Source organism: Schistocerca americana, chromosome 4 (genome assembly GCF_021461395.2).
Source record: "Schistocerca americana isolate TAMUIC-IGC-003095 chromosome 4, iqSchAmer2.1, whole genome shotgun sequence".
NCBI lineage: Eukaryota > Metazoa > Arthropoda > Insecta > Orthoptera > Acrididae > Schistocerca > Schistocerca americana.
This window is the reverse complement of record NC_060122.1, coordinates 505,818,575-505,835,285: the sequence shown is the minus strand read 5'-3', so window position 1 is coordinate 505,835,285 and position 16,711 is coordinate 505,818,575. Positions and strand designations below refer to the sequence as shown.

Genomic DNA, 16,711 nt, shown 5'->3' with positions numbered 1-16,711 from the left:
AATATTGAGATCACACTTTGAGGCACACGGAGGGCCCGTGCTATGACCTGCTGTGTTTGACCAGCCTCCAGTCTTCCTAGTTTTCTACCCCTCGTAACGTCATCAATATGTGTTCTTTGAGCCATTTTCAACACAGTCACCATTAGCACGTTTGAAAATATCTGCACACTTACTCGGTGCACCGTACTCTGACATGCACCTACACACCTCTGCATATGTGGACTGCTGCCAGCACCACCTTGCAACTACTGCAGGTGAAATGCACCACATGGTCATACCCGGAGGTGATTTAAACCCGCAAACTGCCCACCAGAGCATTGTTTCTCCATGTATCAGCATTATCCTTAATTTATGAGCATGAGTGCATCTGCATCTACATTCTGCAGACCACCATGAGGTGTGTGGCAAAGGGTACATCCCATTGTACCAGTTATCAGGATTTATTCCCATTCCATTCGTGTACGGAGTGCAGCAAGAATGATTGATTGAATGCCGCTATGCACACAGTAATTATTCTGATCTTATTCTCATGATCTCTATGTGAACAATACATAGAAGATAGTACGTTCTTAGAGTCCCCATTTAAAGCCAGTTCTTGAAACTTTGTTAACAAATTTCTCAGAATAGCTAACGTGTCCTCAAGAGTCTGCCATTTTAGTTCCTTCAACATCTGACTCTCTCCCATGAAGTAAAAAAAAACCTGGGACCATTCATGTTGCCCTTCTCTGTATATGTTCAATATACCCTGTTAGTTCCATCCAGTACAGGTCCCACACACACTTGAGCAGTATTCTAGAACCAGTTGCATGGGAAATTTGTAAGCAATCTCCTTTGTAGATTCATTGCACTTCCCTAGTATTCTACCAATCAACCGAAGTTTACCATCTGCTTTACACATGACTGAACCTATGTGATCATTCCATTTCAGACTCCTACAAAGTGCTACACCCAGGCACTTGTATGAGTTAGCTGATTCCAACAGTGACTCATTGATATTATACTCATAGGGTAGTACATTTCTTTGTTTTACGAAGAGCAAAATTTTACATTTATGAACAGTTACAACAAGTTGCCAATCTCCGCACCAAGTTGAAATCTTATCAAGATCGGATTGAATATTTATGCAATTTCTCTCAGATAGTACTTAATGAAAGATAACTGCATCATTTGCAAAAAGCCTGATTTTACTGTTAATATTGTCTGCAAGGTAATACAACATTTACAGTAAGGGTCCCAATACATTTCCTTGGTGCACACCTGAAGTTGCTTCTACATCTGCTGATGATTCTCCATCCAAGATATCATGCTGTGTCCTCCCTACCAAAAAGTCCTCAGTCTAGCCACAAATTTCACTTGATATGCCATATGAGACTACTATAGACAATAAGTGTAGGCATGGTACTGAGTCAAATGCTTTTTGGAAATCAAGAAATACTGCATCTACCTCATTGCCTTGATCCAAAGCTTTCAGTATGTCATGCGAGAAAATTGCAAGTTGGGTTCCACATGATCATTGTTTTTGAAATCCATGCTGGTTAATGTTGACATCATTGTGTTTGAGATACCTCATGTTTGAGCTCAGAATATGTTCTAAGAATCTACAACAAATTTATGTCAAGGATATTGGACAGTGGTTTTATGAACCACTTTCACTATCCTTCTTGTAGACTGTTCTGACCTATGCCTTTTTTCCAAGAACTGGGCATGGGTTTTCGTTCAAGGGATCTATGATAAATTTTAGTTAGAAGAAGGGCTAACTCAGCTGCAAATTCAGTACAGAATCTGACAGGAATTCCATCAGGCCCTGGAGCTTTGTTCAACTTTAACAATTTCAGCTGTTTCTCAACACCACTGACACAATACATATTTAAATTAACCTTTTCAGTGGTACAATGATTAAAATGGGGCACTTCTCCTCAGTTTTCCTTTGTAAAGGAACATTTGAAAACAGGTTTTTTGCTTTGCTACCCTTAATTCAGTTCCTGTCTCATCTGCTAGGGACTAGGCTCTAACTTCAGTGCCACTACCAGCCTTTACATGTGACCAGAATTACTTTGGATTTTGTGAAATGTCATTTGACAATATTCTGCTACAGTAGTCACTGAAGGCATCACACATTGCTCTGTTGACAGCCAAGCACCATTCATTCAGCATCTCTCTATCTATAGCCGTACGCTTTGTTTTACACCTATTGTGCAGTAATCTTTGTTTCCTTATAAGTTTCTTTGCAGTGACTGTATGTCACAGAGGTTCCCTCCCATTACGGACCGTTATGTGGGGGTGCTTAGCTATCCAGTGCATAGTCTTTAACTTGAGCCAGAGTTCCTCTACATGCTCTTGACCTGTGTTGAAAGTTTCAATTTCCTCACTGAGGTAAGACATTACTGCTTTTCTGTCTAGTGTATGAACATACACATCTTTCTGCTTTTTGTTTAGTTGTCCTCTGTACTTTGGTAATCACTGTTGCCATAATTGGATCATAGTCACTAATACCAGTTTCATTGAAGACATCGTCAAGGTGGTCAGGTCTATTTGTTGTCCTTAGATCCAACAAATTTCCATCATGAGTAGGGGTTCCTGCCTATCTGCTATATGTAGTTTTCTGAGAAGGCATTTAGTGAAGTTTCACTGCATGTCTTGTCACCCATCACTAACAAAACTACAATTGTCCCAGTTAATTGTTGGATGATTAAAGTCTCCACCAGTGATTACAGTATGACTGAGGAACTTTCATACAAGTGAACCGAGGTTTTCTCTAATGTTTTCAGTTGTGTAATTCTTCAGGCTTTCCTGGCAATCTAATGACAGCTTGGGTTGTCAGGTGTTCTGCCAGATATCAGCATTGTTCTTGCACAATATTTCAGTAATGTAGCTTGTAACCTTCATCAAGTGTGAACTGAGACTGCTCCTCGAGTGGACCTGGTCCAGTATTCATGTCTGTGGCCTTCCCCCTCCACTGGCAGTTGTAGGTGTTCCCTCTGCAGTCCGCACCTGCTCGCTGCGACCTGCTGGAGCGCTGCCGTTCCATTTTCCGTCCACTGCGGTTCTGGGCATTCTCTCTGTGGTCCACACGCACCACAGCCACTCCTGGGTGTTCCATCTTCGGCCTGGTACGTTTGGAGTTCTGTCCAGGTTGCGAGGTATTCTCCCTGCAGTCCTCTCCCAATCACTGCAATCTTCTGGAGTGTCGCTGTTTCGCTTTTGGTGTTCCGTCTGTGGTCTGCGCCCATCAGACCCGCTCCTGGACGTTCCATCTTCAGTCCGGAGAGCCTGGCACTCTGTCTGGGGATCTTTTTTTATATCCGTGTCTTCAGTTCTTCTATTCATGGAGTGCTGCAGCTGTCCCTGTTGCTCCTTTAACAATTCCAGAGTAGGATCCCAGGCTCTGATGCCAAAGACACACCCAATTAAGACAGGTGACAAAATCAGCCATTGCTGAACACTGTCTAGAACTAGATCATGCCATGAATTATGATAAAACCAAGATTCTAGCACAGACACCCAGATTTTGGGACAGTGTTATAAGGGAATCAGTAGAGATAAAAGTAACCGACAATCTCATGAACCGCGACATGGGATACCAGCTAAACAGAGCCTGGGATCCTGCTCTGGAATTCTTAAAGGAGCAACGGGGACAGCTGCAGCACTCCATGAATAGAAGAACTGAAGGCGTGGATATAAAAAACGATCCCAAGACAAGAGGGCCAGGCTCTCCAGACCGAAGATGGAACATCCGGAAGCGGGTCTGACAGGCGTAGGCCACAGCAGGAATACCCAGAACTGCAGCGGACTGAAAACAGAACAGTGATGCTCCAGAAGATCACGGTGAGCAGGACAGGACTGCAGGGAGAACGCCTGGCAACCCAGACAGAACTCCAAATGCACCAGGCCGAAGATGGAATGCCCAGAACTGCAGCAAACGGAAAACTGAACGGCAGCACTCCAGCAGGTTGCAGCGAGCGGGTGTGGACTGCAGAGGGATGCCTGCAACTGCCAGTGGAGGGGGAAGGCCACAGACATAAATACTGGACCAACCAGATTCACTCGAGGAGCAGTCTGAGGTCGCACCTGATGAAGGTTATGAGGCACGATACTGAAATACCATGCAAGAATGATGCTGATATCCAGCAGAACACCCGACAACCCAAAAGGATGATTTCAGTTGTGTTGGGTGGCAAGTCTGGTGGGCAGTAGAAGGATCTAATTATCATTTTATGCCCACGCCTGATACTGAGTCTTGCCAAAACAGTCTCACATGCAGCTTCAATTTCTATCAATGAATTTGAGTTTCTTGTTTACTGTGACAATTACGCGACCCCATTTTCCTTTTGCCTATCCTTTCAACATACATTTAAATTTTCCCCAAAAATCTTAGTTATCAATTTCAGATTTCATCTAGCTTTCTGTACCTACTTATTATGTGAGCTTCACTGCTTTTCATGTGTGCTGCAAATGCTTTGGCAGTTTACCATCAGGATTTTGATAAGTTCAGCTGTGGAATGCATTTCTTTCAATCTTCTGGATTTCCTACAGCTGTCGTTACCTGGATTGGATGGAGAGTCACCTAATCTAAGAATCCCTTGTGTGCACCCCACAGAGTCAGCTACATGAGTATCAGCCTCTGATGTGTAGTGCACACCTGACCCGTGTAGGGGGACCCTACAGTTCACAAGCCTATGGCGCAAGTTCATGAAGTCACTGCCTACCTTGTCACAGAACCTTTGAAGCCTCTGGTTTGGTCCTTCCACATGACTCAGAACCAAAGGGCCACAATCAGTTCTGGGGGCAATGCTGTGAATTGTGAGTTTCGTTGAAACTACATGCGCAAGGCTGGTCTTCTCAACCTTCTCTGCCAGTTGCTGGAATGACCCAAGAATGACTTCGGAGCCCAGACAACAGGTATCAATTGTTCCGACGTGCGCCACAGTCTCCAGTTGGTTGCAGCCTGTTGCCTCAATGGCTGCCGGAATAGCCTTGTCAACATTTTGAATGAGACCCCCAGGCATACACAATGAGTCCATCTGATGTCCTTCCCTGTCCCTTGCTACCATTTCCCTAACGGGTATCATCATTCGCTGTATATCTGAACTGCTGAGCCCTATCCTTTTGCCTTTACCTTCTATTGACACCAGACAAAACGGGGTTCCCCAAAACAGATGAAATGTGTCCCAATGAGAGAGAGAGAGAGAGAGAGAGAGAGAGAGAGAGACAGAGAGAGAGAGAGAGAGAGAGAGAGAGAGAGCACCTCAAACTTGTTGGTTAGAGGAATTGGTACAACTCCGTGTCCTCCCTGCTCCCCGTCTACCCTGTACAGGACACCTAGATCGACGAGTGACATGCCACTCACAGTCAAGTTGACGGGTAATGACAGATCCTGTACTTTCTGCAGAAGAGGCAGGATCCACAGGAGAGGATAATACTTGAGGTACCAGCATGACTCTTGGAAGCTCTTTCAACACAAAGATTTGCAGCAGCTGCCAATCGTCTGACAGTAGTCTTGGCGATTTCCAGCTGCTTACAAATATCAACCAATTCACCCTGTGTTTGAGAACAACATTCATAGTGGGGCTGCATTTTGGCTGGTACAACGTATTACAAGGCAGTGAACAAAGAACTTTAAATTAAGCCTGCTTATTATCTTTTAATCTGTTGAGCTAAGACATTCTTAATTCCCAATAAGAACTAAAGCAAATACACAAAATGAAATTTCTATCAAGGGAACACGAGAACCTGTGGTAGAAATTACTAGCTTTCTAAAATATTTTGGGGTTAGTTACAGTTGATTGCAAATTCGAAAACAGAGTTAATTTATGATAAATGTAGATAATATATTAAGGCAACTCCTCTTAATGGAAAACTAGACATAACAAAATATGTTAGTTAGAAAATCTGCTACAGTAGCTAAATCACAAACGCTGATTGACTACAAAGTGCTTGTGAATTATGCAAAGGAAAATGGTAGCTTCTGAAAATTCTCAAAAACAAACATTTATTTGCACTGATGTCCAATGAAATTTATGAGGTGATATATTCTTGGCAGGACTGCAAACAACAAACACTGTCCTGCTAAAAAAATAAATTACTTGTCCAAAACACTCGTTCCAGTAACTTATGAAAATATAGTTTCTTTTTTAAGCATCCAAAAACTCTCAAAAATAACCTGTTTCTGAAGTAACTGCACAACGAAATTGACAAGGTTAGGCCTCCTTTTCTCAAAAATTTAATAGGAGCTCCAACAACTTTAAGCCTACAATTGACGATAACAGTACCAGTTTATTGCAGCACTCTTAAATGCTTGAAATTTCACAATATATTCCAATACAAACAGATATTGATACAATCAATGAAACATGATGCAGAAGCAATGTGATCAGTAATGTAAGCGAATCTAGAACTTTGAATTGGAACACGCTTCTTGTACATTGTCTCACAAAGGGAAATTCCGAAATTGGCTTTTATATATGAGTAAACGTACGTATTGCACACATTTTTCACTTGGCTGATTCTGTGCACACTTTGTGAAAACAGTATCTTTCTTGGACTCATTGTACAGCTGAGGTCTTGAGCAACTCAGAGGCATATAAATAATTAATAAACATTTACACCTAGGTTATGTTCCTGTTGACAGCTCAACACCTCAACTGTAAACTTTGGCGTACTTTTACTCCTTCTGTTGTTTAAATTTAGAAATATGCTGGCTTCTTGTGCACCACCTTGAAAAGAATGTGAACATTGTTGTTTACTTAATTATTTATGGCTTATTTAAAAAAATATCAGAATGGATATGGAAAATCATGTGATCATTCAATTAAAAAACTCAATCTTTTTATTGAAGGGAACACAGTTTTAATAACAATGTGCAGGACAGGAAATGAGCATATTCATTACAGTAGAAGAAAACCGTACACACACGTATGTACAAATATGAGGCATATACTGTTGTGAACTACGAATGTGTGTTCCTTCCACACTCACTCCTATCAAGGGTATGACTTATGAAAGTGAAGGTGAAGGATGAGAATCACATCTAAAAGGCAGATCATATTCATGTGGAAATTGTTTTAAAATAATGTGACAACCATTTCAACAATTTAAATGACAACAGAGTGCAAATAATTATACAACAATTCAGGTATAAAAATAACATTTGTTAATTAAAATATAGCGATCCTATTTTTATCATCCTTCACATTTAAAATACTCATCTCTTCATTATTGTCTATGCTGACAATTTTGATTTTTTAGTCATCACTTACTTTCTCCTTGCTGTGCTGCCTATGTTTTTCTGGACTCCTGTATGAAGACAGTTTATACAATTTTGAAGTGTGGAGAATCTCATACATAACGTAAATCCCAATGTAATAACACTATTTATACAAAAATACTGTGGGTTTCTAAAAAATTATTCAACATTTCTGGTTGTATCCAAGTTTACTGTACTTTTGAATGGCACAAACAAACGTTCTATGAAAAATTATACAAACAGGATTCAGATCAAGCTGTAACAAACTATATGCAGTATTAAATTATATGGTAAAGCAAAGTGCCTGAATCTCTCTGTTGCACAATATCTCGTGTAGGAGGGTGTTTGTAAGTACTACATTTTCACAGCTTTTCCTTTTATCTAAACAATGTGTAACTAGCTTATATGTGAAGGCCATTGTAGGAGATTTACAGGATTTTTCTTAAAATAAAAAAGCTGTGCACTTGATTGTGTACTCTTCAACAATTATCTCCTATTCCCAACAGTTTGTTTGATACAACTACTATATTATGCTTTCACACATTGTATCTACAGCATATTATCAAATTAGATCATTCATTAGGTCTTAAATAAATATTAGTATCACATTACTCTAGACATATATTTTTAGGAATGATCACCAGAACTATTTCACCACTAACAACTATAGAAAGAACCAGTCTGACACAGACCTAACTTCTACAGATTTTTCAACAAGATGAAAAGATACATTCATTTCTTACAGTCATCACTTTTCCATGCCTTATTTACAAATCATTTCATGAACGTTAATGAAACTCAAATCTCAGATCTTCCTTTCTCTGAGATTCAGAGCAATGTATCACTGATACTATAACTGCAGTCACTGTGTGGAAAATTTAATTTTGTGAATGACCCTGAAATTTTTAACCTCATTCTCACATTCCAGAGATTCAAAATTTTCATGAAACTCCTTAAGTGAGGACCAAGAATGACACACACTGTCAGAACAACAGACATGTTATGCCTGTCTTAGGTTTCAGTAACATGACAGAACAAAATATTAAACCATGTAAGACAACTCAGCAAATTATGCAATCTTTTTTATGACTCAGATGCTTTGTAACACTTCCATAATTCACTCAACAAAATGTTGAGGGATGCAGTTTTACACATTTATGTGCGACAGACAAAAAAAAATTACAGAAATAAATAAAGAAATGAGAGAAAATGAAAATGATTACAGTTTTAAATTATCGTACAGAATTATTTACATGGGGTTGCACAGCACCTTCATTTAGTTGTCAGCCTTCATTTTGTTATTTATGTAAAGAAACAGCAATATACATTTGATGGCTGGGATGATATAGAATAGCTGGGCTCCAGTTACAAAGTCTTTAACAACACAATATTACCCTGGGTTTAACAGGTCAAGTGCAGGTACAGACATCTTTATTCATCTAGGATATTTACAACTTTTACACATCTTTAACATTTCAGTATACAGGAGAAAGGTTTAATGTAAGGTGTCTAATGGCATTATTGCGACTTGTGCGTGATGATTTAATAATCTGTATGACCATTGTCTTGCAGTCATGACAGACTGTCATCTGGAGGCCCTTCAGCTTATCTTTCTTGGTTTCAGGTCGCCCAAGTGTTTTTGATCGGCTCAACATACTCCTGTAACATAAATTGTTACATTTGAAAAATGAAATTTTAACGAGAACTATTCCTGAATGTGAAAATAATTCAAAAGAACTAAACGTAACAGCACAACAAACATCTATTTATATGGTGCAAATCCTCAGGCCATTGGAACACTCAAAAGTTAAATGACTTGTGTTGCTGCTAGATATATATTTTGAGCAACATGATCTCGTAAGTCTCAAAGATGAACAATTTTTTTGAATGATATCAATCTGCGGGGACTTGTTCATATAATTTAATACACAACAGCCTGTGTCACAGGGAATAAGCCAAATCCAGACTGAAATTATGGCATAATAGGGCAGGATATTTTAATAAGTGAAAGGAATCAAATGTCTCGCAGAGAAAGTTAGTAGGAGGATGATTTGGAAATCATTAACCTGCACCCCACTCATGACTATGGTATTGGCATAACTATTGTATTTTTAGGGTAGTAGTTTCCAGCATGTTTAGAAACTGGGTGCTCAAGTTGTTTTTCTGGGTAGACAGTTGGTTATTTAAATTTTCCACATAGACACTTCATAGTAATTGCAATTGCAGCTTCTTTCACACTATACATTCCTATCTTTTGTTCTACATGATGCAGAAATGAGAGCAATTGGATTGGATTGGATTGATCTCCTCTCCAGACATGACAAGACGCAGTCAAAGCCTTGGTGAAGGTTTTGTTTTAGTATTTCAAAGCCTGAGTGATAAGAGAAATATTGGTCAGTGACTGGTCCAAAGTAGTGATGGATTGGTTGATGTCATAGGAAAGATAGTGTGGGAAATCTGTCTCTGGATTAGATGTGCAGCATATTGTTTGTAAAGCTATTTCTACATAACTCCTGCTGCCTATTGCAGATGTATGGAAAGGACTTTTTGATGTTAAACTAGTGACAGCTGTCTAAATGTAATAGTGGTTGGTGTGATTGCTATTAATTGCAGTTTTCATGAAGTCATTTGAGGAGTTGAGAAGGACCAATTGAAGCAAATTTGGTAGTAAATTTTAGATTTCTGGAGAAAAGAGTAGAGGCTGTCATTGCCAAACCACAAATGGCTTAAGTTGTTTGGTGGATAGGAAATCTTCCTTTGAAGGAAAAATAGAGTTTTGGGTTAGAATGTGGCTGGCGAAGAGGATTAGAAAGGAGGTGTTGGGCTTGATACCAGTGAGATGATGGGATAACCTTCTTGTCTAAAAATATAAATAAGAATTTACAATAATGGAAATCTAGGAAGGAAAAAAAAATTTAAAAAGGCAACTGGTCACCTGTAGTTGACTGTGAAATGTGTCACAGACAATTCTGAACGCCCAGACTTCACTAGCTTTCGAGCTTATACTCACTAACATAAACATCATGATACACCCACCCCGAGAAACAGAGACACTGACTATCCAAAAGTTGTCAGTTTGACATGAACAGGGTGAGCATAAATGTGTGTGTCAACTGGGAGGGTGTATAATGTATGGAGCAAGGATTGGACAGGGAGGGAGCACAGTGGAGGAGACAGGTGATGTTCAGTGCTAATAACTAAATGAGGATGGAAAATGGTATACAGAGGGTGTTTAGAAGCAGTGTGTTTTATTGCATGTGTGGGGTGGACATTGGGGTGAATGAAGTTTCTGGGAATACATGCGGCAGGGTAGATCAGGAAGGCAGTGCCTCTCAACATGTTCATTAACCAACTTACCAAACACCTGACCCATTCAGAAACTCAATACTCTACTCTCAACATCATTATCTGTAGCCCCAAGCACAAGTTTAGTCATGGAGGATTAGTGAAGGACCAGGTTTCCTTCATTCATTCCCTTTAACGGAAGCATTGAAGTACCCATCATATTCTTACCAATATCGAACTGAAGAACATCAACTCAAACAATTGCAACCTCCATGGAACAACAGTTCTTCACCCCTTCCATCCTGACACTAATCTTCTAGGGAACCCTCACTTCCAATCTGGCATCACCTTCCTTTCCTCAATCTGTTCTCACCGAGTCAAAAATCACTGTTATGGAATGAACTGCTATTCATGACCATAAAGTCACACTTGATCTTATCTTTCTTCCTATACAGGGTGTCTAAAATCTTTTGAGTCAAATTGATGGCGAGTCGACAACTGATTATATTGAGAAAGGGAACCAATGGTTGGAAATGCATATTAATTGCATTATGGACGTACACAGCACACACCATATAACAACAACATAGCTCTCAGTAAATGCTCAAAGTCATGACTGCCAGTCTCAATGCATGCATACATGCATGCATGGCAAAGGTACATGAAGTTTTGCTCCACTGTATACCAAATTCTTGATGTAAGTCTAGAAGAAAATGTCCAAAGGTGAGAGATCTGGTGATCATGCTGGCCATGAGACATGTGCTTTCAACCCAACAATGACTGTACATGTTGCTCAGGTCCTTGTAGGCATTAACATCGAAGTGGGCTGGTGCACTGTCATGTTGAAACCATATCCTTCCACAGACATCAACGTGTACATTCTCCAAGAACTGTGGCAGCACACCTCACAAGAACACCAGGTAAAATGGAACAGTCAAATGGGGAGGCAGCAAACGGGGTCCTATTAGGTTATCTTCCAATATGTAGACAGATAATCATTGCTGGTAGCTACCAATGTGAGTGGCATGGGTATTGGCATTGTCCTCATTTCAGACATGGCTGTTGTGGCTGTTTAATTCACCATCATGGGTGAATGAGGCCTCACCTGTGAACAATACAAACTGTAAGCACTGAGGTGGGTAATCCACTGAAGGAAGTGAACGAGAGTCTTAAAGTCCATTGACCCCAATGCCTGCACATGCTCTGTGTTAGGGATGTAATACATGTTCCACCAGTACTCTCCACATTGTATCATTCAAAGTGTGCATTCTATGGGTAAGCTGGTGGGTGCTTACTCCTGGACTGTCAGTCACATGATCCAATACCATCTTCTCAAAGGTTGTTCCGACATGTCTTTGGTGGAAACTTTGGCTGGATCTCTGTGGTGTAAATGATCTTGTTTCTCATAAGTTGGTGTCCACGAAGATAAACTTCTTCCACTTAGGATGATGGCTGTTGGGGAAACATCCTCCGTACATCTGTGATGCTTTACAGGCACTGCATCCTGCTGCACCACACATAAACGCATGTCTGCCAAACCTAATCGCAAGTAATGTTCCATCTTATCATCTCATGCATTATACACAGTAACACACCTCATGATGGACACATCGCCAGCTGTGTGATGCAATGGACAACTGGTAGTAGGGATGAGGTGTGTGTGTGTGTGTGTGTGTGTGTGTGTGTGTGTGTGTGTGTGTGTGGGGGGGGGGGGGGGGGGGTGTTAATATGCCGGTGCACTGGATGCCGTTGTCACATGACACATATGCTATGAGCTAAGTTATGTACAGTATGTCTGTCTGGTGGTTAGGGGTCTATGCTGTTTATCACTCACTGTCAGTTTCAGTGTACAACAGACACCTGGGATCTTTGTGAGAGTGTGGCAGAACTGTATACACCGCATATACATCGAGACTCGTGGTCATCGCTTTGAACAATTACTATGAACTACATTGTTCTTACGCGATGAAAGCGTTGTGTGACCATAACATAATAAATATGCCTTTTTGACCGTTGATTCTCCTATCCTAATATCAGTTTCTGACCCACTTGTGGTGTCACCGCCAGACACCACACTTGCTAGGTGGTATCCTTTAAATCGGCAGCAGTCCGTTAGTATACGTCGGACCCGCGTGTCGCCACTGTCAGTGATTGCAGACCGAGTGCCGCCACACGGCAGGTCTAGAGAGACGTCCTAGCACTCACCCTAGTTGTACAGACAACATTGCTAGTGATGCTACACTGACAAATACGCTCTCATTTGCCGAGACAATAGTTAGCTTAGCCTTCAGCTACGTCATTTGCTACGACCTAGCAAGGCGCCATTACCAGTTTATATTGAGATCGTAATTAATGTATCAACATGAGCGATGTTCTCCAATTATGGATTAAAGTTAAGTATTCAAGCAACTATGTACTTTATTTAGTAGACTCAACTCCTTTAACTGTTCCAGACCTCACGCCAGTCTGCACGAGCTTAAACGCGTGCATTTCGGCCTCCTCTAGCAACACGGTGTTGGCTCTTCTGCCAACACATCACCACTATCACTTGTTTCAGTTTTAGCACAAAAAGTTGGGGACACTTTTAGACAAGGTTTCCACCATTTTGATCATAAATTGTGTGTGTGTGTGTGTGTGTGTGTGTGTGTGTGTGTGTGTGTGTGTGAGAGAGAGAGAGAGAGAGAGAGAGAGAGAGAGAGACCATCAACATACTGACACCAGTGCCTACATACCTGACATATACAGTCCCATTCCTGGGGTTCAATGCAACCTCCACCAGCTACTCAAACATTAGATCTGTAACATTGGTCACTCAGACCTCTGGCCTCCCTCACACTAGCATAACCTCCCACACCCACCTCTTACTCATTCCCAAAGTACTTCAAGCCAAAATGTGCTAATTTCCTTTTTTGTTGCTGGTCATAATGACCATACAGAAAGATCCTCTGTCTTTGATGACCCTCATCTCCAACAGGTCTTAAAGACACTCACTTCCTATATCTATGACACTAATCATTTCATCCACCATCTTTTTACGGTTCCTGCCCAATCATCACTATACCTCTTGCATTTGTCTGTGGATGCTGCCCTCTGTACATTAACATTCTCCATGTCCATGGCCTTGGTACCATGGGCACTTATTCTCATGATCTTTAAACAATATAAACAATCCAGAACGAGATTTTCAGTGTGCAGCAGAGTGTGTGCTGATTTGAAAATTCCTGGTAGATTAAAACTGTGTGCCGGACCGAGACTCGAACTCGGGACCTTTGCCTTTCGCGGGCAAGTGCTCTACCAACTGAGCTACCCAAGCATGACTCACATCCCGTCCTCACAGCTTCAGTTCTGCCAGTACCTCGTTTCCTACCTTCCAAACTCTACAGAAGCTCTCCTGCAAACAATGGTGGAACAATCGTTATTGTACAGCCTACTTCTAAAACCAGTTCTCTAAATTTTGTACACTAGGGTTTCGTGTAAACATTGCTGCCTTCCATGTAATCATTCTCTTTTTAAGTTCCCTTGAAGTTTGTTACATTGTTGTATGGAATATATTTATCAGTTACAATTTGACCAGTGTGTGTCTCAATTCTGTCAATATCTGTTACAAGCCTAATTGTTAAGGTCTCCTAACACTGAAAAAGTACTCTAAAATAGGTTACACTAGCATCTTGTATGTGGTTTCCTTCACAGATGCACCACATTTTCTCAGAATTCTAACCTACTACTGATTGCACACATGCTGTCATCCTATTTTGTATTGTTTCACAGTATTTATCCAATAAATGCTTTTTGTTGAAATCTGATTTTTTTTGTCCACTAAATAATTATAATTAGCTGAGCATGAAACACTTTTCTTTTTATGAGATCTTTTATATACATCCAAGCAATGTAAGCATTTGAAAATCAACTACTGTACATTAAGTTCACATACTTATTGATCTAAGTGCTACAGACCAGAGAACATACTTTCTATGTCATTAACATTCTCCTGCTTGTGTACTTAAATAATTTGTTACAGTTCCAAAATCCATGCTACACATGGAGACAAATGCATTCTATTATTTTACTACTTAATTTCCTTCCATCATACTGTTTGCAATGATACTGTCAAATAATTTATATCTATGAACATTTAAGAATAAAAAACAGCATTTCTTAGTGAAACATATAAATACATCATGTAATTCTCTCTAAACTGGAAAAGATGTTGAACTATGGATGCCAAACAGGGGATGACCAAGATAAGTAAAATTATAAGCTGCTACTTCAGTTTCAGAGTTGCACTGGGATTGTATGAAGTCACATAGCAACATACTGCATTGGAGAGATTTGTACAGGTACAGTGTGGGATATATTTAGCAGGCAGGTGACACCTAGGAAATGAATAAGATTTAATTATACCTCCTTTCACTGGCTGTAGATGCAGGACTCATGGCAGGTAACGACTGTGGTCCTTCTATGCTGCCCGTCATGCTAGAGCTCATAGCAGAAGGTGGTGCAGACATTGATTCGCCTCTTGTAAGATGTGGACTGGATGGTGCACTCCCAACGCTATTTCGTGCTGCTGTGTCAGGAACCATAAGTCGTGACATCAACGACCTTGGAAATGACTCCTTTGTCTCCTCTTCTGGAGATGACAGACCCGGACTCAAAGCAAAGACAGGTACTCTGGAGAAATGTTCAGTTGGTATCCTCATCTGGAAATGATGTTGAAACATATTTTATTAATGTAATTATTACAAGCAGCAAAAATACATGGAAACATAGTCATGATATGCAGACATATCGGGTAGTCTCATGATGTTCTTGTGCCTCTGAAGGTTTCTTGTAGGTCCATTCTGATCTTTAACCAACACTTTGTATGCTTCCTGAACATTCAGTGTGATATAGGCAGAATTTATTAGCACTTGTTATATGGTCGATAATCATTATGGACAACTACCAGAAAAAATTTACATACCATCATGTGTATGTGAGGGGAATTCAACCAGGCAGTTGTTCATCATGATAACACATGAACAACTTGGGACACAATACTGACAGCTCCAAAATTACATTACATTGTATTCATCGGTCATCCCAAGAGGAGTCTCTGGGACATGGAAAAAAAAGTGTCAAAAAAGGACTTTTGAATAAATGTGTAATCCATAAACTGACTTGACTTTTATGAAATAGTTGTATTGGACAGCTAGTGTTAATTATGAAACAACCTAAAACATTACTTTTAAGGAGTTTATACAAAGGTAATCTACAATGGAGTAAAAGATTATTAGAAAATTATAGGGCTTGTTACAAAAGGCAACTCCACAAAAAGTTGGAGTACAATAGCTTCAAAAACTACTCAAATTAATGACACTGGCCACATATCACTGTATGGCTATGCAAATAAATATAAGATCAGACAACAGCGTTGAACTTTAAGGAAGTAAACAATCTGTCAGGAAGTCACATTTCAGTATTATATTTACCATGTTTACCAACACTATCTGGAGAAAGAGCTTTCCCAGGAGCTGTTTTATGTTATTAACAAAGTGGAGCATTGTCACAAGAACTGTTAAAATCTAAGTTAACGATTGTCAAGACAAATAACACACTTTCAGAAAAAAAATATTTATTGGGAGTTCCATACAATGAAGTTAGTACTGTGGATGTGAATGGCCCATAATTTCTTTTATAAGCATTGGCAAGCAAAGATGAATGTGTGTGTGTGTGTGTGTGTGTGTGTGTGTGTGTGTGTGTGTATAAATTAATCCAGAGAATAAGGATTCATTTGCGGAGCAGCAAGTACACAAACATGCACACGATATGGACATAATGTGTAATCACGATGGATTCTTGAAATTATTTTATGTGAAACTGCAATTCAAGAATTTTTCTGGCTGCCCAGAATTTGTGTTTTTCTGGGTGTTTGTTCAGATAGGTGGACTGATGGGGTTAAAGGGATCAAACTATAAGGTCATCAGTCCACTAGCCCTTCGTGTGTCAAGCTGGGAATAGTCCCTAGACATGAAGAACACAAGCCAAATCCCAATGGCTTCAGTTGTGTCCAAGAATCAAGACAGCCAACAGACATAAGTAAGTACAAGTTAGAGAGTGTTAAAACAATGAAGGGGAGAGAGTAGCCCAACCCAGAAAGCAGCTGAAGTCCCCTGGGACAAGTTATGCAACTGGACACACATTCTC

The 16,711-nt window shown here is 40.1% G+C and overlaps 1 protein-coding gene across 2 annotated transcripts in view; it reads right to left on the bottom strand.

The window, feature by feature from the left end:
• Positions 1–6,808: 6,808 nt before the first annotated feature.
• The window catches only part of LOC124612388 (protein spire), an 808,827-nt gene continuing 798,924 nt past the window's right edge, over positions 6,809–16,711 (bottom strand). For both annotated transcript variants that reach the window (XM_047140565.1, XM_047140566.1), the window contains exons 13-14: positions 14,930–15,225; positions 6,809–8,902 (exon numbers count right to left, since the gene is read on the bottom strand). In XM_047140565.1, the coding sequence (XP_046996521.1) occupies positions 8,719–8,902; positions 14,930–15,225 (480 nt within the window). In that variant the 3' untranslated portion in view covers positions 6,809–8,718. The remainder of the gene's footprint in view (positions 8,903–14,929; positions 15,226–16,711) is intronic.